The sequence below is a fragment of the Somniosus microcephalus genome, chromosome 12, assembly GCF_052327205.1.
Source record: "Somniosus microcephalus isolate GS21.2 chromosome 12, FLI_Smic_1.0, whole genome shotgun sequence".
In the NCBI taxonomy this organism is placed as follows: domain Eukaryota; kingdom Metazoa; phylum Chordata; class Chondrichthyes; order Squaliformes; family Somniosidae; genus Somniosus; species Somniosus microcephalus.
Window position 1 is genome coordinate 16,930,435 of NC_140998.1, and position 22,116 is coordinate 16,952,550.

Below are 22,116 nucleotides of genomic sequence, written 5' to 3' on the forward strand. Positions count from 1 at the left end.
AATCAAATTAGTCAGACATGATCTTCCCTTGACAAAGCCATGTTGACTATCCCTGATTAATCCTTGTCTCTCCAAGTGGAGACTAATTTTGTCCCTCAGAATTTTTTCCAATAATTTTCCTACCACTGATGTTAGGCTCACTGGCCTGTAGTTCCCCGGTTTTTCCCTACTTCCCTTCTTGAATAATGGTACTACATTAGCGGTTCTCCAGTCCTCTGGCACATCCCCTGTGGCCAGAGAGGTCCTGAATATATGTGTTAGAGCCCCCGCAATCTCTTCCTTTGCCTCACACAGCAGCCTGGGATACATTTCATCCGGGCCTGGGGATTTATCCATTTTTAGGCCTGCTAAAACCGCCAATACCACCTCCCTCTCGATGTGAATATGTTCGAGCATATCACAGTCCCCCCGCCCTATTTCTATGTCTACATCGTCCTCCTCCATAGTGAAAACAGATGCAAAAAATTCATTTAGAACCCCTCCTACATCTTCCGGCTCCACACACATTGCCACTTTTGTCCCTAATGGGCCCTATTTTTTCCCTAGTTATCCTCTTACCCTTAATATACTTATAAAACATCTTAGGATTTTCCTTTATTTTGCTCGCCAGTGTTATTTCATGGCCCCTCCTTGATCTCCTAATTTCTTTTTTAAGTATCCCCCTGCACTTTTTGTACTCCTCTAGGGCTTCCTCCGTCTTTAGCCTTTTGTATCTGCCAAAAGCCCTCCTTTTTTTCCTAATCCATTCTCGTATATCCCCTGACATCCAAGGTTCCCTGTGGTTTTTGGAACTACCCTTGACCTTTACGGGAACATGTTGCCATTGTATGATCTCAATCTCCCTTCTGAAAGCCTCCCATTGCTCCGATGCGGATTTTCCTACAAGTAGCTGATCCCAGTCCATTTTGGCCAGATCCTGCCTTATCCTATTAAAATCGGCCTTCCCCCAATTTAGAACCTTTATTTCCGGCCCATCCCTGTCCTTTTCCATGACCACCTTAAATCTCACCATATTATGGTCACTGTCACCAAAGTGCTCACCTACTAGCACTTTTTCCACTTGGCCGGCCACATTCCCTAGAATTAGGTCCAGTACTGCCCCCTCTCTTGTAGGACTTTCTACATGCTGGCTCAAAAAGCTCTCCTGGATGCACTTTAAGAATTCTGCACCCTCTAAGCCTTTCACACTCTGACTATCCCAGTTAATATTGGGGAAGTTGAAATCCCCCATTATTATTACCCTATTATTTGCACATTTCTCTGAGATTTGCCTACATATCTGTTCCTCTATCTCCCCCTGACTGTTTGGAGGCCTATAGTACACTCCCAGCAAAGTGCTTGCCCCCTTTTTGTTTTTAAGCTCCACCCATATGGCCTCATTAGAGGAACCTGCTAATATATCATCCCTCCTTACTGCAGTAATTGACTCCTTAATTAATATTGCGACACCCCCTCCTTTTACCTCCCCCTCTGTCTCGCCTGAAGATTCTGTACCCCGGAATATTGAGCTGCCAGTCTTGCCCCTCCCTCAACCATGTCTCCGTGATAGCAACAATATCATACTCCCATGTGTTTATCAACACCTTCAGTTCATCCACCTTATTTGCAAGACTCCTTGCATTAAAATAGATGCCATCCAGCCTTGCCCTTATATATTTGCCCTGTCTACCAAGCTGACTTGTTTTTTTCTCTATAATTGGCAGCACATCACCCCCTATTTCAGCTCCCCTCTGTATCCCATCCCCCTGCCAAGTTAGTTTAAACACCCCCCCCCCCCCCCCCCCCCAACAGTGCTAGCAAACCTCCCCGCAAGGATATTTGTCCCGCTCTGGTTCAGGTGCAACCCGTCCGACTTGTACAAGTCCCACCTTTCCCAGAAGCAGGCCCAGTGATCCAGGAAACTAAAACCCTCCCTCCTACACCAACTCTTTAGCCACGCATTCATCTGCACTATCCTCCTATTCCTATACTCACTAGCACGTGGCACTGGGAGTAATCCAGAGATTACAACCTTTGGGGTCCTGCCCTTTAATCTGTTACCTAGCTCCCTAAATTCTTGATGCAGGACCTCATCCCCCTTCCTACCTATGTCGTTGGTCCCAATGTGGACCACGACCTCTGCCTGCTCACCCTCCCCCTTAAGAATGTCCTGTAGCCGCTCAGTGACATCCATGACCCTGGCCCCAGGGAGGCAACAAACCATCCTGGAGTCACGTTTGCGGCCACAGAAACGCCTATCTGTTCCCCTTACGATAGAATCCCCTACCACTATTGCTCTCCCACTCTTTTTCCTCCCTTCCTGAGCAGCAGAAGCATCCCTGGTGCCAGGAAGCTGGCTGCTGCTGCCTTCCCCTGGTGAGTCATCCCCCTCAACAGTATCCAACTTGGTATACCTGTTTGAAATGGGGATGTCCGCAGGGGTTCCCTGCACTTCCTGCCTGCCTCTGTTGCTCCGCCTGATGGTCACCCCCTGTGCAGCCCTACCCTGAGGCGTGAACAACTCGCTAAACGTGCTATCCACGACCCTCTCAGCATCGCGCATGCTTCAAAATTCACCCACCCGCAGCTCGAGCGCCGCAATGCGGTCTACAAGTAGCTGCAGCTGGATGCATTTCCCGCACACATGGTCGCCAGGGACATTGGCAGCGTCCCTGACTTCCCACATGGAGCAAGATGAGCAGAACACGGGTCTGAACTCTCCTGCCATGGCTTACTCCTTTTAATTAATTAAAAAATTTATTCAATACCCCAGTTACAGGTATACTCTTGGGCGCTTTATTTACCAACTGTCCCCACTACACCACAGAGACCCTAGAAATTTAACCACAGAATTCAAGCTTGTATTGAAAAGAGAGAAAATACTCACCAACCAATCACTTACCTGCTACCGTCACACTTGGACTACTTTTTACCTCTCTCCTGGAACCTGGATTGGTATGCCTCTGACTGCTCCCTCTCAAGCCTTTAAGCTCTCCCGCCTCGGGCTGCTCCCGCGCAGGTCCGCTGCTTCTCCGGTCTCGGGGCTGTGGGCCTCGGTGCCTCTGACATCCATAGACATTCCCATGTCCACTATTTTAGTCACCTCTTCAAAAAAATTCAATCAGGTTTGTGAGGCATGACCTGCCTTTCACAAATCCATGCTGGCTCTCTCTGATCAACTGAAAATTTTCGAGATATTCAGTAACCCTATCCTTATCCTTTCCTATCCTTTTGAACCTCTCTCTTTGCTCTTTTTTGATAAGTTTTTAAGGTCCTACATGAAATGAGTTGGGCAAGTGTAAATCAAGTTCCTATTGGGCGTATCAACTGCCCCTATTTCAATTTCTCACTCCGGGATCCCACACGTGGTTAGCTCGTGTGAGAAATGCAACAATGTCACACTGATGCACTAGCACAGTGTTGGGACAGAGAGGAGGGAGGTTCAGTTTGCATCTAAGCATCCTATACCTGACCTGGGAGTGCTTGATGCTGACCCTGGGTGTCTGAAATAGAAAGCATTCCCTTCCCCACCACTAACCTCAATCGGAACAAATAAACAAATTAAAATCTGACAGTCCGATATTGGTGATCTGACCTGATTATTCAGAAGTGAAGGACACGCTAATGAAACGGAATTAACAGCACTGAGTGCAGTAACTGTGGTGTTTCTTCTGGTTTTTACTCACTGAACAGAAAGACCGACAAAGTATGCAGCCGAGTGGAGTTACTACATTGTTGTGGGTTCAAGTCCCACCCCAGAGACTTGAGCACATAATCTAGACTGACACTCCAGTGTAGTACTGAGGGAATGTTGTCTTTCGGATGAGAATTAAACCGAGGCCCCTTCTGCTCTCTCGGGTGGACGTAAGAGATGCCATGGCACTATTTCGAAGAGCAGGGAAGTTCCCTCAACCAACATTATCACGTTGTTTGTGGGATCTTGCTGTGCACAAATTAGCTGCCGCGTTTCCCTACATTACAACAGTGACTACACTTCAAAAAATTACTTCATTGGCTGTAAAGCGCTTTGGGACGTCCTGAGGTCATGAAAGGTGCTATAGAAATGCAAATTTATCTTTCTTTCTTTCTTAATCCGCAACACTTAACACGTTAACTGTTTAGCCCATCACCTTTTACTTTGTTGTAGTGAATTTTGAAATCTGTTGCAGTGATTCAGGGAGAGGGAGCAGCCTTTTGGACAGAGTCATAGCCGACAGGCGGAACCTTAACACCATCACTCTGCCCGATTTCAGTGATCCTGAGACAGGTAAATATTATCTTCCGTCTTCCTTAATCATTATCGTCTTGTTCTGGACAAGCTACATAGGCGCGTTGCTAATTTAAGAGTTCACTCCGTTGTCCATTGCCTCTGCGATCTGTATACGGTTCTAAGACGCTGCAACAGGAGGCAAACAGCTCACGTTAATGATCGGAGACCAGAGTGAACATGGTGCAGGCTCCCACAGTGAGCAGTAAAATAGCACCATGTGTGCATGAAATGGACGGGGCCCAGCACTTCTTTAAAGTAACGTTTACACTGATTTTTGAGAGGTTTAAAATTACCTTTTTTTTTGAAGTCCTTTGGAGGCAGAGGAAATTTGATGCATTTGCTTTAAGAAACAGAAACTGCTTTTATATTACATAGAATTTACAGCACAGAAACAGGCCATTCAGCCCAACTGGTCCATGCCGATGTTTATGCTCCACTCGAGCCTCCTCCCACCCTACTTTATCTAACCCTATGACGATATCCTTCTATTCCCTTCTCCCTTGTATATTTATACTGTTTAAATTAAGAGTCCAGGGACTCGGCCATAAACAGGCTCCCAGCTGTTCAGTCCCTTTTCTGTAGGTAAAACTGAGCCTCTTGAGTTTGGTGGTGGGTTATAGAAAGTGGATTTACTAGCCCAACCGGCTGAAAGGAACAATTTAAAAGCATCTGCAGTACAAAATAAACCAGAGATTATTTTTATGGATCAGTAAATACATGTGGTGGAAGCGACCTCCAAGTTTGCCTTTTTGTAAACCCGCTAAATATTCCAACAGCTCCATTCCCAGCAGCTGCTCTTTATAGAATCATACAGCACAAAAGGAGGCAATTCGGCCCATCGTGCCTGTGCCGACTCTTGAAAGAGCTGTCCAATTAGACCCACTTCCTTACTCTTTCCCCATAGCACTGCAGTTTTTTCTTTTTAAGTATTTACCCAATTCCATTTTGATAGTTACTATTGAATCTGCTCCCATCACCCTTTCAGGCAGTGCATTCCAGATCATAACAACTTGGCTGGTACCAGTCTGGTAAATCTCCTCTCCCTCGACGGCGCTGACTTGTGCTAGGGTACAGGCCCATGGTGCCCTGAGCACCCTCTGTTATATCACCGAAATGGCTATCTCCGTGTCAGTGCCTAAGCCGAGAGACAGTCCGCAGGGTGGTGGTTTTGTGGCGGGGGGGGGGGATCACAGTCCAGCCCGATCCTGCTTTCCCTCCAGTGCCAGCATGCTTTCCAGAAGGGGTCACTGATGGCGCTTGGCAACAGTGACTGTTACAGAAAATGGACACTGCTGCAGCCATGGCATTGGTTAATAGGTAGTTCAACTGGCCACAGTGCTCCTGAGATCAAAATTCAGCACAGGGATCGGACCTGGGGCCTTCCTGGACTGTGTGGCACTCTTGCACAGCAGACAATGGACTACCAACTTAAACCATTGCAGAGCTCTAATTAACCAGTCTTAACCAACACCATATAGCCACACTTTCCATACTGGAAGGCTGCATGTATTGAAAGTTTTAACATTATCTCTCATTGCCATCAATGCACAATTCTTAAAGTGACGGGTACTAAACCTTGGCACTTGTCACTGGTTTTACTTGCTGTGCTCTTTGTCTTCCTCCATCTGATGTTTTTCAAAGCTGCTTCCTGCCACTGTAAACCAGGCACTGTACAGGAAACTTTGGTTTATCCGGAGGTTATATGTCCGGAATACTCGATCTAATGGCAAAAATCAGGAGCCGTTTTTTTAGTTCTCGTTGCGTTTTTTTTCCCAGTCAGGCACTGCAAGGTCTGTAGCTATAGCAACAGCTTCAGCTAGAGATGCTTGCAGCTGCAGCCGACTGTTTTGAAGCTGTTGGGGTTTGTTGATTCACACAGAGCTTTTCAGTTCCGTATGTTTCAACATTAACGCTGGTATGTCCGGCACTTTTGATGGTACGGCACCAGCTTGGTCCCGTCAGTGCCGGATATCAAAGTTTCCTGTATGTCCCTGAAATTTAAAAAAACCAGAAATGTGCTCGAAATGGGTCCGGCAGCATTCATAAGAACATAAGAAATAAGAGCAGGAATAGGCCATTTGGCCCCTCGAGCCTGCTCCGCCATGCAATAAGATCATGGCTCAAAGCCATTTCCCTGTCCGCTCCCCAAAACCCTTCACTCCCTTATCTTGCAAAAAACCTGTCTATCTCCACCTTAAATGTATTTAATGACCCAGCGTCCACGGCTCTCTGGGGCAGAGAATTCCACAGATTTACGACCCTCTGAGGGGAAATTCTTCCTCATCTCAGTTCTAAAAGGGCGACCCTTTATTCTGAAACTATGCCCCCGAGTTCTAGATTTCCCCACAAGGGGAACATCCTCTCTGCATCTACCTTGTCGAGCCCCCTCAGTATCATATGTTTCAATAAGATCACCTCTCAGTCTTCTAAATTCCAATGAGTATAGGCCCAGCCTGCTCAACCTTTCTTCATAAGTCAAACCCCTCATCTCTGGAATTAACCTAGTGAACCTTCTCTGAACTGCCTCCAATGCAGGTATATCCTTCCTTAAATAAGGAGACCAAAACTGTACGCAGTACTCAAGGTGTGGTCTCACCAATACCCTGTACAGTTGTAGCAGGACTTCCCTGCTTTTATACTCCAATCCCCTTGCAATAAAGGCCAACATTCCATTTGCCTTTTTGATTACTTGCTGTACCTGCATGCTAACTTTTTGTGTTTCATGCACAAGGACCCCCAGGTCCCTCTGAACTGTAGCATTTTGTAATCTCCATTTAAATAATAATTTGCTTTTTTATTTTTCCTGCCAAAGTGGATAACCTCGCACTTTCCCACATTATACGCCATCTGCCATATGTTTGCCCACTCACTTAGCCTGTCTATATCCCTTTGCAGATTCTTTGAGTCCTCTGCACAACTTGCTTTCCCACCCATCTTTGTATCATCCACAAACTTGGCTACATTGCACTCGATCCCTTTATCCAAGTTATTAATGTAGATTGTAAATAGTTGAGGCCCCAGCACCAATCCCTGTGGCACCCCACTAGTTACCGTTTGCCAACCGGAAAATGACCCATTTATCCTGACTCTCTGCTTTCTGTTAGTTAGCCAATTCTCTATCCATGCTAATATATTACCCCCAACTCCGTGAGCTCTTATCTTATGCAGTAACCTTTTATGTGGCACCTTATCGAATGCCTTCTGGAAATCCAAGTACACCATATCCACTGGCTCACCCTTATGCACCCTGCTCGTTACATCCTCAAAGAACGCCAGCAAATTTGTTTAACATGATTTCCCTTTCATAAAACCATGCCGACTCTGCTTGACTGCATTATGATTTTCCAAATGCCCTGCCACTGCTTCCTTAATGAAGGACTCCAGCATTTTCCCAACGACAGATGTTAGGCTAACTGGTCTCTAGTTTCCTGCTTTCTGTCTCCCTCCTTTCTTAAATAGAGGTGTTACATTTGCGGTTTTCCAATCTGCTGGGACCTCTCCAGAGTCCAGGGAATTTTGGTATATTGCAACCAATGCATCCACTATCTCTGCAGCCACTTCTTTTAAGACCCTGGGATGCAGGCCATCTGGTCCAGGGGACTTGTCATCTTTTAGTCCCATTATTTTACCAAGTACTTTTTCCTTAGTGATAGTGATTGTCTTTAGTTCCCCGCTCCCTGTGGCCCCTTGATTATCCATTATTGGGATGTTGTTGGTGTCTTCTACCGTGAAAATAGATATAAAATATTTATTCAGAGTCTCTGCCATTTCCCCGTTCCCCATTATTAATTCCCCATTCTCATCCTCTAAGGGACCAACGTTTACTTTAGCTACTCTCTTTTTATATAGCTGTAGAAACTCTTATTATCTGTTTTAATATTTCTTGCTAGTTTACACTCATAATTCATCTTTTCTCTTTTTTAGTCATCCCTTGCTGGCTTTTAAAAATTTCCCAATCCTCTGGCCTCCCACCAATCTTGGCAACATTGTATGCCTTTCGTTTTCAATTTAATACCATCCTTTACTTCCTTAGTTAGCCACGGATGGGGCTCCCGTCTCTTAAAATCTTTCTTTCTCACTGGAATATATTTTTGTTGAAAGTTATGCAATATCTCCTTAAATGTCCGCCACTGCATTTCAATTGTCTTACCCTTTAAATTTATTTTTCCAGTCCACTTTAGCCAGTTCTGCCCTCATGCCATTGTAATTGCCTTTGTTTAAGATCAGGACACTGGTTTGAGATACAACTTTCTCACCCTCCAACTGAATTTGAAATTCAACCATACTATGATCACTCTTTCCTAGAGGATCCTTTACTTTGAGATAATTTATTTATTCTGTCTCATTACACAGTACCAGATCCAAGATAGCCTGCTCCCTGGTTGGTTCCATTACATACTGTTGTAGGAAACCATCCCGGATGCACTCTATGAACTCCTCCTCAAGGCTACCATGGCCAATTTAATTTGTCCAATCAATATGGAGATTAAAATCACCCATGATTATTACCATACCTTTTTACAGGCCTCCGTTATTTGTTGATTTATACTCTGTCCAACAGTATTGCTACTGTTCGGGGGCCTGTAGACTACGCCCACCAGAGACTTTTTCCCCTTATTATTTTTTATCTCCACGCAAACCGATTCTACATCTTGATCTTCTGAACCAATATCACTTCTCACCACTGCACTGATCCCATCCTTTACCAACAAAGCCACCCCACCTCCCTTTCCTTTCTGTCTATCCTTCCGAATTGTCAAATACCCTGGAATATTCAGTTCCCAGCCCTGGTCACCTTGCAACCACGTCTCTGTAATGGCGATCAGATCATACCCATTTGTATCTATTTGTGCCGTCAACTCATCTATCTTGTTATGAATGCTGCGTGCATTCAGATATAGAGCTTTTAACTTTGTCTTTTTACCATTTCTCCTTGTTTTGGCCCCATTTTCTGTTGCACTCTTATTTTTAAACATTTTGTCCCTTCCTGTCGCACTCTGGTTATTATTTCCCCCATCTCTATCCTCTCTATTGCTTTCTCATTTCTCATTGCCTTTTTAAATTCCCACTCTCCTGGATCCTCCCCCCTACTATTTAGTTTAAAGCCCTCTCTACAGCTCTAGTTATTTGATTCGCCAGGACTCTAGCACCAGCATGGTTCAAGTGAAGCCCGTCCAAACGGAACAGCTCCCTCTTATCCCAGTACTGGTGCTAGAGCCCCACAAATCAAAAACAATTTCTCCCACACAAGTCTTTGAGCCACTCGTTCATTTATCTGATCTTATTTGCCCTATGCAGATTTGCTCGTGGCTCAGGTAGTAATCCAGAGATTATTACCTTTGTGGTTCTGTTTTTTAATTTAGCCCCTAGCTGCTCATACTCTCTCAGCAGAACCTCTTCCTTTGTCCTACCTATGTCATTGGTACCTAGGTGGACCATGACAACTGGATCTTCCCCCTCCTACTCCCAAGTTCCTCTCCAGCCCAGAGGAGATGTCCTTAACCCTGGCACCGGGCAGGCAACACAGCCTTTGGGACTCACGCTCTCGGCTACAGAGAACAATATCTATCCCCCTAACTATACTGTATTCGAAAGGGAGGGGTGTGGGGGGGGGGAATGGCTTAACACTTCAGGCGTGAATGTGGCGAGGCCTGATGAATGAAAACATGAACCTGAGCAACCAGACGATTAAGACAATCGGATTAAGGCCCGATGCACTGGGAGCAGGCTAGGGTTGCTGTAGGAGAGGGTTGTTCCTTACAGAGGCAAGGTGCCAAGCCAGCTGCAGGTTGATTGTTTTCTCATCAATCTTGGCAGTGGGCAGGAATGGAAAAGAATCAAGGGAAAAACGGATATTTCGCTGTTAATGGGGACAAGCAGGCAGGACCCAATGTGAGTACTTTAGTGTTTGCATGAGAAGTAGATGAACGGATGCCGCCAGTTCAAATCCTTTTTAACCGTTCACACACTTGCCTTCTGTGTAGAAATAGTCTCTCAAAAGACTGGACAATGCATTCCCAGCAGTGCATTCACTCATATATCAGTGTCATTGTATCTGAAGCAGAACATTATTCCATGATACTCAGGAAAAATTCTGAAAATACCAATTCTGGCCTCATGAGCATCCCCGATTTTCTTCGCTCCACCATTGACGACCGCTCCTTCAGCTGCCGAGGTCCTAAGCTCTGGAAATCCCTCCCTAAACTTCTCCACCTCTCTCCTTTTAAGTCACTTCTTAAAGCCTATCTCTTTGACCAAGCTTTTGGTCACCTGTCCTAATATCTCTCTCTCTCAAATTTTGTCTGACAAGGCTCCTGTGAAGTGCCTTGAGACGTTTTACTACATTAAAGGCGCTATATAATTGCAAGTTGTTGTTGAAAATGCCAAGTAACTCTGAGCTGGATCATCATAATTACAGCTTTTGTATCAGTCCTAATGTTACCCTCTTAAAGTGAGGAGAAGTTCTCCCATTTACAGTTTTTTAAAAATTGTTGTTGTCTAATGAATTTCTCCAGCCGAAAGACTATTATTGTATTTAATAATCCAGCTACCAAGTACAATCAAAGGCTTGTACAGTAGAATATATTGCCTACATAACAAGTCATTGCACTTGAAAGTAATCCATTGGATGTGTGAAGCATTTTGAAACGTGGTAAAATGCTACCTAAATACAAGTCTGTCTTTCTCAGCTCCACCTCTCTACTACCTTCCTCAAACCCTCAACTGCCTCTGTGTTGTCAGACTGCTTGTCCGATGTAGATGAGTCACAGCTCCCTCAAAACCTTAAAAAAAAATTGTTCCTGGGATGTGGGCGTCGCTGGCAAGGCCAGCATTTATTGCCCATCCCTAATTGCCCTTGAGAAAATGGTGGTGAGCCGCCGCCTTGAAACGCTGCAGTCCGTGTAGTGAAGATACCCCCGTCGTGCTGTTAGGGAACGAGTTCCAGGATTTTGACCCAGCGACGATGAAGGAGCGGCGATATATTTCCAAGTCAGGATGATATGTGACTTGGAGGTGATGGAGTTCTCCTGCAGCTGCTGCTCTTGTCCTTTCTGTTGTCTTCTGCCCCCATCACAAACTCTGCTCTCTTGCCAGTGAACCTAACCCCCCTTCCTTACCACTGTCCCAAGCTCGACTAGACCATTCACAGTCTTGACGTCCTTTTGGACCCTGAACCAAATTTGACATCCCATATCCTCTCTGTCACAAAGACTGCTTACTTGCATCTCCGTAACAATTTTCCAGCTACTGGTGAAATCCTTATTGGTTAGCAAAGCATATATGATATTGGGCTTCATAAATAGAGGTATTGTGTGCAAAAGCAGAGAAGTTATGCTGAACCTTTATGAAGCACTGGTTAGGCCACAACTGGAATATTGTGTCCAGTTCTGGTCACCACACTTTAGGAAGGATGTGAAGGCCCTTGAGAGGGTGCAGAGGAGATTTACCAGAATGGTTCCGGGGATGGGGGATCTTAGCTACAAGGACAGGTTGGAGAAGCTGGATTTGTTTTCATTGGAGCAAAGGAGGTTGAGGGGTGATTTGATAGAGGTGTACAAGATTATGACGGGTTTGGATAGGCTAGATGGGGAAAGGCTGTTCCCACTAGTTGATGGTACAAGGACTAGTTGAAGGCACAAGGACTAGGGGACACAGATTTAAGGTTTTGGGCAAGAGATGCAGGGAGGATGTGAGGAAAAACCTTTTTACGCAGTGAGTGGTGAGGACCAGGAACTCGCTGCCGATGGAAGTGGAGACAATCAATGTTTTCAAGGGGAGACTGGATAGGCACTTGAGGGAAATAAACTTGCAGGGCTACGGGGATAGAGCGGGGGCGTGGGACTGACATGGATTGCTCTGCAGTGAGCCGGTGCAGACTCCTGTGCCGTTATGACTCTGACTCCTACCTTTGTCACTTCCAGAGTAAACTACTCCAGTGCGCTCTTTACTGGCCCCCCGCACTCTGTAACCTCCAACTTGACCATTTATCTCCTTGCTGTTTGTAGAACCTTGCTGTGTGTAAATAATCCCTACATTACAACAGTGACTACACTAAACAGTATTTAATTGGCTGTAAATTGCATTGGGATGTCCTGAGGTCGTGAAATATGCTGTATAAATGCAAATTCTTTATTTTCTTTCCTGTTTATCTATGTAATGGTAACTGCACTTCAAAAGTAATTTATTGGCTTGAAGCACTTTGGGACATGCTCAGTACGTAAAAGTGCCATTTAAATGCAAGTTCTCTCTTTGTTTTCTGCTGCTGTGTCTTTCCAGCCTCCACTGTATATTGTCTGATTATTTGTCATAATTGTCCCAGTACTTAAATTTCTGAGGGGTCCAGCTGTCAGAAGGAATCCCTGCTTTAGTCACTGTCTTCCCATTTCAATACATTCCAACTAAACCCACTGCGCTGCCAAGTTTCTGTCAGTATTAATGCTGAACTCCGTACTCTCTCGGGTGTCTTGATGCATTGCCTGCCTGACATTGGTAGTGGGGAAAGTGCTAGATTCCATTATAAAAGATGTAATAGCAGAGCACTTGGAAAACAACGACAGGATCGGACAAAGTCAATATTGATTTACAAAAGGTAAATCGTGCTTGACTAATCTACTGGAATTTTTTGAGGATGTAACTGGTAGAATAGATAAGGGAGAACCAGTGGATGTGGTGTATTTGGACTTTCAGAAGGCTTTCGATAAGGTCCCGCATAAGAGATTTGCGTGTAAAGTTAAAGCACGTGGGATTGGGGGCAAGATACTGACTTGGATAGAGAACTGGTTGGCAGACAGGAAGCAAAGAGTTGGAATAAACGGGTCTTTCTCCGAGTGGCAGGCAGTGACTATAGTGGGGTGCCGCAGGGATCGGTGCTAGGACCCCAGCTATTCACAATATATATTAATGATCTAGACGAGGGAACTAGATGTAATGGCCTAGAAATTGAGTTTGCGCTGCGCCAGGGCTTTAGCGCCGGAAGTTAGCGCCGGCGCTAAGTCGCTTTGCGCGCGCCAAAAATTCAGTAGCGCCGCGCCCAAACAGCTGCCGGCGCTACTGAAGGGTTTTAGCGCCTGAAAACTGGCGCAACGCGCCGCATTGCGGCGCTATTCCGGCGCTGCGGCGCCCGCTGCGGTGCAGCAGGCTCGGGAAGTGCAGGCCTCCTCCTTCCGTTAAGGAGGAGCTGCCTGCACCCGGCCGCGGTCCGCGCAAATCTCCTCAAAAATGAGCCCGGCACCTCGGACAAGTGCCGGGCTTGCATCTGTTCCGGGGGGGGGTGGGGGGAGAAGTCCGGGGAGGGAGCTGCGGGCCGGCGGGAAAGCGGCCGGCCGCCGCGCCTCCTTAAAGCGCCGGCGCAGACTCCGGCAGCACTCGTTTGCCGGAGTCTTAGTTGCGGCTGCCACTGGCGAGGCGGCCGCAACTGAATTTCGGCTTGGGGCCGGGTTACCACGGCAACCGGGACGCTGCGCACACCGATGACGTCATCGGTGCCGGCGCAGCGCTACCGGTCTACCGCCGCGGAAGGGCCCCAGGCAATTTAGGAACCGGCGCCAATTGCAGCGCTAGGCCCTCTAGCGCCGCAAAATCGGTGCTAAGGGCACTGAATTTCTAGGCCAATATCTCCAAGTTTGCAGACGACACAAAGCTGGGTGGGAGTGTGTGCTGTGAGGAGGATGCAGAGAAACTCCAGTATGATTTGGACAGGTTGGGTGATTGGGCAGATGCATGGCTGATGCAGTATAATGTGGATAAATGCGAGGTTATCCACTTTGGTGGCAAAAACAGGAAGGCAGATTATTATCTGAACGGCAATAGATTGGGAGAAGGGGAACTGCAATGAGACTTGGGTGTCCTTGTGCACCATTCGCTGAAGGTAAGCATGCAGGTGCAGCAGGTGGTTAAGAAGGCAAATGTATGTTGGCCTTCATAGCGAGAGGATTCGAGTACAGGAGCAAGGATGTCTTGCTGCAGTTGTACAGGGCCTTGGTGAGACCACACCTTGACTATTGTGTACAGTTTTGGTCGCCTTATCTGAGGAAGGATGTTCTTGCCATGGAGGGAGTGCAGCGAAGATTCACCAAACTGATACCTGGGATGGCAGGAATGACGTATGAAGAGAGATTGGGTCGATTGGGCTTACATTCGCTGGAGTTTAGAAGAATGAGAGGGGATTTCATTGAAACGTATAAAATTCTAACAGGACTAGACAGACTAGATGCAGGAAGGATGTTCCCGATGGCAGGGGGAGTCCAGAACCAGGGGTCACAGCCTAAAGATAAGAGGTAAGCCATTTAGGACAGAGATGAGGAGGAATTTCTTCACCCAGAGAGTGATGAACCTGTGGAATTCTCTACCACAGAAGGCAGTGGAGGCCAATTCATTAAATATATTCAAGAAGGAGTTAGATATATTTCTGAAGGCTAAAGGGATATGGGGAGAAGGCAGGGACAGGGTACTGAGTTTGGATGATCAGCCATGATCTCATTAAATGGCGGAACAGGCTCGAGGGGCCGAATGGCATACTCCTGTTCCTATCTTCTATGTTTCTATGTAAATGGTCTTTACTGTCCCCCTCCTGTCATCTCATTGTGAGCCTGAGACCCTGTCCTCCTGAACATCGGGGCTTGCTAACTACAGACTGTCTCCTCTGTGACAATTCTGTAGCTCAGCATCTGCCCAGTCTTTGAAAACAAAACTCCAACAATTTAAGCAAGAGAGAAATATGATTCTGGGACATACTGGATAAAAAGAATGAAAATGGAAGGGAAAGAAAGAATTGAAATGTTAAAAAAGAAAAATAAGTATCTGAATCCAGTTTCCACACCCAACGCGCGCACAATCCCTCACACACTCAGACACAGTCTCGCTCGCGCGCGCACGCACGCACACACTGTCACACGCACAAATGCACACAGACACTCGCACGCACTCTGTCATACAGACCCTGTCTCACACTCTTACACATGCTCACTCGCGCCCGCGCGCTCTCACATGCGCACACTTCTGTCCAATTTGGGGGTGGGGGGAGGGGAATCACAGAGACCTTTGCCAATCTTGGCCTGCTTACCTGCGGAGGGGAAGGAGTGAACCATTCCAGGGATGGGCACACTCATTAACGGCTCAATCATGTTGCCAATTAGATCAAACAAGGAATTGAACCGATAGCATAAATGGGCTGGATTATCCTGCACGGAAGATGGTGCAGACATGAAGGACTAAATTAAGGAGAGAAACTAGCAGGGGGAAAATGACAGAATTTGTGCTGCATCAGTGATTAGGTATTTCATGAACTGCAGCAGGAGACAGTCCATTTTGTTTGGCGGCAACAACAGGAAGTTGTAGATTAGATTCGAGTCAGTTCTGAGAACTGAGTACCCATTTTACAGCCACTCAAAGTCGCTGTTAAACACAGGTTAATAATTTTACTGTTTAAACACTCAGATTGCTAGCAACTGAAACTAACGCTTGCCAATTTTTTTTTTCCTATACTCAATCCAAAAAGCATTTTGTTGCCGGGGTACATTTACACGGGCACTGGGCGCCCTCCAGTCCCTCACCCAGGTGCCCGTTATTAATACTTGAGACTTGGATGTGAACGTCTGCAGGTAATTCAGTCACGGTGGTGGGGTGGGGGTCAGGGTCAAGTCCAATCCTGTCCACACGAGCACTTTCCAAGTGGGAGTTACCAGCTGGAGACCAGGAGAGAGATGACTGACCAATTTTATTTCCCTTTCCCCTACCCATGAGGCACTGAAGCTAATTGTAGCTGCCCTGGCTGAGCTAAGGTAACCCAGCACACACAGGCGATCAAACCTTGGGATCGCGCTGGTCTGCATGGCACAGCTACTCGCTATGTAAACTAGCTGAACCATCGGGGAAGCTCAGTAATTGTAACGGTGTCTGCTGGTGGGGGAGTCTAGGACTAGGGGGGGATAGCCTAAAAATTATAGCCAGGCCTTTCAGGAGTGAAATTAAGAAACACTTCTACACACAAAGGGTGGTAGAAGTTTGGAACTCTCTTCCGCAAATGGAAGCTGGTGCTAAAGGTATTAAAAGGATATGGGGCAAAGGCAGGTATATGGAGCTAGGTTGCAGATCACCCATGATCTCAGGCTCGAGGGGCTAAATGGTCTACTCCTGTTCCTATGCTTAATGCTTCTCATTGATTTCATTTTTATTTATTCGTTCATGGGATGTTAACGTTGCTGGCAAGGCCAGCATTTATTGCCCATCCCTAGTTGCCCTTGAGAAGGTGGTGGTGAGCTGCCTTCTTGAACCGCTGCAGTCCGTGTGGTGAAGATACTCCCACAGTGCTGTCAGGGAGTTCCAGGATTTTGACCCAGCGATGATGAAGGAACGGCGATATACTTCCAAGTCAGGATGGTGTGTGACTTGGAGGGGAACTTGGAGGTGATGGTGTTCCCATGCGCCTTCTGCCCTTGTCCATCTAGGTGGTAGAGGTTACGGGTTTGGGAGGTGCTGTCGAAGAAGCTTTGGCAAGTTGCTGCATTGCATCTTGTAGATGGTACACACTGCAGCCACGGTACGCCGGTGATGGAGGGAGTGAATGTTTAAACATAGAAACATAGAAGATAGGAGCAGGAGTAGGCCATTCGGCCCCTTGAGCCTGTTCCACCATTCAATGAGATCATGGCTGATCATCCAAATTCAGTACCCTGTCCCTGCTTTCTCCCCATATCCCTTGATCCCTTTAGCTTTAAGAAATATATCTAACTCCTTGAATATCTTTACTGAATTGGCCTCAACTGCCTTCTGTGGTAGAGAATTCCACAGGTTCACCACTCTCTAGGTGAAGAAATTCCTCCTCATCTCTGTCCTAAATGGCTTACCCCTTATCTTTAGACTGTGACCCCTGGTTCTGGACTCCCCCGCCATCGGGAACATCCTTCCTACATCTCGTCTGTCTAGTCCCGTTAGAATTTTATAAGTTTCAATGAGATCCCCTCTCATTCTTCTGAACTCCAGCGAATATAAGCCTTATCGACCCAATCTCTCCTCATAAGTCATTCCTGGTGAATCTTCGCTGCACTCCCTCCATGGCAAGAACATCCTTCCTCAGATAAGGTGGTGGATGGGGTGCCAATCAAGCGAGCTGCTTTGTCTTGGATGGTGTCGAGCTGCTTGAGTGTTGTTGGAGCTGCACTCATCCAGGCAAGTGGAGTATTCCATCACACACCTGACTTGTGCCTTGTAGATGGTGGAAAGGCTTTGGGAAGTCAGGTGGTGAGACACTCGCCGCAGAATACCCAACCTCTGACCTGCTCTTGTTGCCACAGTATTTATGTGACTGGTCCAGTTACGTTTCTGGTCAATGGCGACCCCCAGGATATTGATGATGGGGGATTCGGCGATGGTAATGCTGTTGAATCTCAAGGGGAGGTGGTTAGATGCTCGCTTGTTGGAGATAGTCATTGCCTGGCACTTGTGTGGTGCGAATGTTACCTGCCACTTATCAGCCCAAGCCTGAATGTCGTCCAGGTCTTGCTGCATGCGGGCATGGACTGCTTCATTATTTGAGGAGTTACGAATGGCACTGAACACTGTGCAGTCATCAGTGAACATCCCCACTTCTGACCTTATGGTGGAGGGAAGGTCATTGATGAAGCAGCTGAAGATGGTTGGGCCTAGGACACTGCCCTGAGGAACTCCTGCAGTGATGTCCTGGGGCTGTGATGATTGACCTCCAACAACCACTTTCCTTTGTGCTAGGTATGACTCCACCCAGTGGAGAGTTTTCCCCCCAATTCCCATTGACTTCAGTTTTACGAGGGCTGCTTGATGACACACTCGGTCAAATGCTGCCTTGATGTCGAGGGCAGTCACTCTCACCTCACCTCTGGAATTCAGTTCTTTTGTCCATGCTTGGACCAAGGCTGTAATGAGGTCTGGAGCCGAGTGGTCCTGGCGGAACCCAAACTGGGCATCAGTGATCAGATTATTGGTGAGTAAGTGCTACGTGATAGCACTGTCGACGACACCTTCCATCACTTTGCTGATGATTGAGAGTAGACTGATGGAGTGGTAATTGGCCGGATTGGATTTGTCCTGCTTTTTGTGGACAGGACATACCTGGGCAGTTTTCTACATTGTCGGATAGATGCCAGTGTTATAGCTGTACTGGAACAGCTTGGCTAGAGACACGGCTAGTTCTGGAGCACAAGCCTTCAGCATGACAGCCGGGATGTTGACGGGGCACACAGCCTTTGCTATATCCAGTACGCTCAGCTGTTTCTTGATATCACGTTGAATGAATCAAATTGACTGAAGACTGGCTTCTGTGGTGGTGGGGATCTCAGGAGGAGGTCGATATGGATCATCCACTCGGCACTTCTGGCTGAAGAATGGTACGTTCTATTCTGCACCATAATCCCACTTAGAAACTTCCGATGTCTGAATATAAGCTCTGTATTATAAGTCATTGTGTTCAGTCAGTACTGTGCAATATTGGGTGGTGATTCCTTCGGAGCAGTCTGACTGACTATTTTTCCACTCCTCGTGCTACAGTACAGTCCCATAAGCACCAGCTCCCCTCCTGTATCTCACACGAGCGACCGTTCTTTGTGTGAGTTTAGACAGTGAGTGTCCTATTCAAATGTGGGGGATGTCTTCACACCAAGAATCATCCTATCCTTGCCTGTTACATGTGCGCTTTCCAGCAAGGGTCACTGGTGATCTGGTGCAGGACCCAAACTGATTTCCACACCCTCCCCCCACCACCCCCCCCCCCCCCAACCAAACACACATTGGGGATTCCCGACCCCCCCCCCCCTCAGCCCCAAACCCAAGGCAGTAGGGCCAATTGTAGCACTCCTACTGCTACCCAAGTTGAGGCCAGTTAACTCAGTATTGACCAGGGATTAAACCAATGACCACCTTTAGTTTGCTGGCTCAGCTCCCAACAATGGACAGTGCACTAACCAACTGAGTCCTCAGTAGAGTTGCTGGCATAATGTTTGATTTAATTACAAGTTTGATCGTGTTTCAGCTTTAAGATGTAGTCAATGTAAGTCCCTTTGTTTTAAGACTAAGTCCAAGCACAGATCTAAGGAGGCAGAGGAATAAAGGTATCTCAATGAGGGTTGCAAGGGTAATTTGAGCACAAATCTCATTAATGACATGAATGAATCTGTATTGTGGAATAATTAAAGAGCCTTAGCTGTGAGAGGTCTGGTAAAGAATCATGAATGGAAACATTAGGCTGATAGGTTGAGGTTAGGATTGTTGTTGCACTTTGTGAAGATCAGGATGCAGGATACTGATTCTGACCTGGACTGTTTATATTCTATTTGTACACGGGGAAACAGTGTTTTGAAACAAAAGGACAAATAACAATTCCAAGCGTACACTGTGGGATTCTTCTCCTCATTTCAATTAGCTGGCGTGACCTGTTTTCAACTCAGTTTAATTGGTCCAATCCATTTCCCCGTGTGACAGAAGACTAGACAGAGAAAGACTTGTCCTGCTCCAGAGGCGCCATCTACTCGACTAAGTGGTTTTTTTTTATTAATGAAGGAATTAATATTTTCCCTGCAGGTACAAGCTTTTTGTTGCAGATTCATGCAGTTACAGCGACTGTCGAGAACATCAGAAAGCTAAGCAGTTTACTCGGGCAGTGAAAAAAAGGAGTGGTCCTGGGCCGCTCCAGCAAACAGTGAAATACTCAATTACTGGTACCAGCAATTCCTCAAACCGGTTGCTGGAACTGCATGGTGGCAGACATAATTTCAGTACACCTATTGAAGGATTTTGATTTAACTACCCTAGCTCTGTTAGAATATCAACATTGAAGGCACCCTTTCACACATCAAGGTGTAGTGATCATTCATTGGCTTTAAATCCAGCTCACATCCATTAAAATAATGAAATGATTTGGGGAGGATGTGTTGGTGCCTCTCTGGCACCAGTACTGCCAACAGCAATGATGCATAGCATTGAGAGTACAGAAACAGGCCACTCGGCCCAGCAGATCCATGCTGGGGTGTTTATGCTCCACTCAAGCCTCCTCCCACCCCTGTGTCTAACCCCATCAACATAACCTTCTATTCCTTTCTCCCTCGTGTGTTTATCTAGCTTCCCCTTAAATGCATCAATGCTGGTCGCCTCAACTATTCCTTGTGCTAGCGATGAATCTTGGCCTGGGGGACTCCCTGCTCTTCAAATAGTGCCATGGGATTCGGACTACTGATCATGTGGCGGATTAGTTGTGTGTTGTTCATCTTAACTCGGGTGAGCCCAGTTACTCCTTGGCACCTAAAAGACCGGTTGACAGTCAGTTGCCCTTTCAGCATGTTACGAATCATAGAATAGTACAGCACAGAAGGAGGCCATTCAGCCCATCGAGTCTGCGCTGGCTCTTTCGAAGAGCAAGTCCGGATAATGTGCGACTTGGAGGGAAACTTGGAGGTAATGGTGCTCCCAAGGGCAGCAGGCGCATGGGAGCACCATCACCTCCAAGTCACGCACTATCCTGACTTGGAAATATATCGCCATTCCTTCATCGTCGCTGAGTCAAAATCCTGGAACTCCCTCCCTAACAGCACTGTGGGAGCACCTTCACCACAAGGACTGCAGCGGTTCAAGAAGGCGGTTCATCACCACCACCTCAAGGGCAATTAGGGATGGGCAATAAATGCGGGCCTTGCCAGCGACGCCCACATCCTATGAACAAATAAAAAAATCTAAAAGTGCCTCTCCACTGCGGCTGAAACCCAGGCACTGAACTGCAACACAAAAATAAGGCAACAAATCAGCTACTGACGATGACCTCCTTCAGATCGACCCACTTGTCTGCAGTTCCCCTGGAACACCACAGGTTGGATCTCCATTATTCTAGAAAGCACACCTTGAAGGTGGGGTCCGCTGCCCCAGTGGGGAAATGCCACCGTACGACCACAAATGTATAGAGTCCAGGCAGCCTCACTTTGTGATCGGCGTCTCCACTCATTAGACTAATAAGACTTTGTCACTCCTGAGCTATCCAGTCAGCTTCACTTTGTGGGAGATATTTATTGCAGTTCTGACGCATCCTCTCAGCCTATCTATCTGTTTGAAAAACAGGACTGTTCCAAAAAAATGGATTTGAGCTCAATTTCATTATTGTACTAGGCCTGCATAAATGTGTCTTGTTTATTAATGCTGAAGTCTGACAAACAACAGTGACAGAGAGAAACCTAGAAAGATTAACATTGCTTCTTATTCATCCCAGAAGACGTGACTGTGGTGTATGCGTGCAGTCACACTGAAATGGAACAGCATGCAAGTATTGAGTGGAGTTATTTGCCACAAAGATACCCGAGTGTCCTTGGGACAGTTGTAGAAGTGGGTGAGAATGATTTATTGTGCCTGAAGTGAAAGGCTGCAACCTGAGGGGACAATACTTTTTAATCTAATTAGAACAGATAGCCTGCATTTATATGCAGAACAGGAAGCTGTTTTGTCCATTGTGTGAGGGGGGCGTATGCAATATTCCCTCTAAATTTCTTTTGGTCCATGCAGCCCCTTTAACGGGCTGCGCAGACCATTCAAAATTTTCTATTTAAAAGCCGGCTCACCGGGTGCTCTGGTCCTGCTGAGCGCCGCGCAGCTTAAAGGGAATATTGGGCGTATGCTATGTGACATGAGTCGATAGCAATCTCTCATTTGATTACTAATACAAAGCAAAATACTGCGGGTGCTGGAAATCTGAAACAAAAACAGAAAATGCTGGCAATAATCAGCATCTGTGGAGAGGGAGAAACCTGAAACATTAACTCTGTTTCTTGGTCCACAGACCCTGCCCGACCTGAGAATTTTCAGCATTTTCTGTTTCTATTTCTCATTTAATTACTGTTTGTTGATACCCAAACAAAAGG

The 22,116-nt window shown here is 46.6% G+C and overlaps 1 protein-coding gene across 7 annotated transcripts in view; it reads left to right on the top strand.

Annotated features, from left to right (window-relative positions):
- ttc7b (tetratricopeptide repeat domain 7B) overlaps positions 1-22,116 on the top strand; it is a 499,428-nt gene that overhangs the window by 259,777 nt on the left and 217,535 nt on the right. For all 7 annotated transcript variants that reach the window (XM_086002622.1, XM_086002620.1, XM_086002625.1 and 4 more), the window contains one exon: positions 4,149-4,246. In XM_086002622.1, the coding sequence (XP_085858748.1) occupies positions 4,149-4,246 (98 nt within the window). The remainder of the gene's footprint in view (positions 1-4,148; positions 4,247-22,116) is intronic.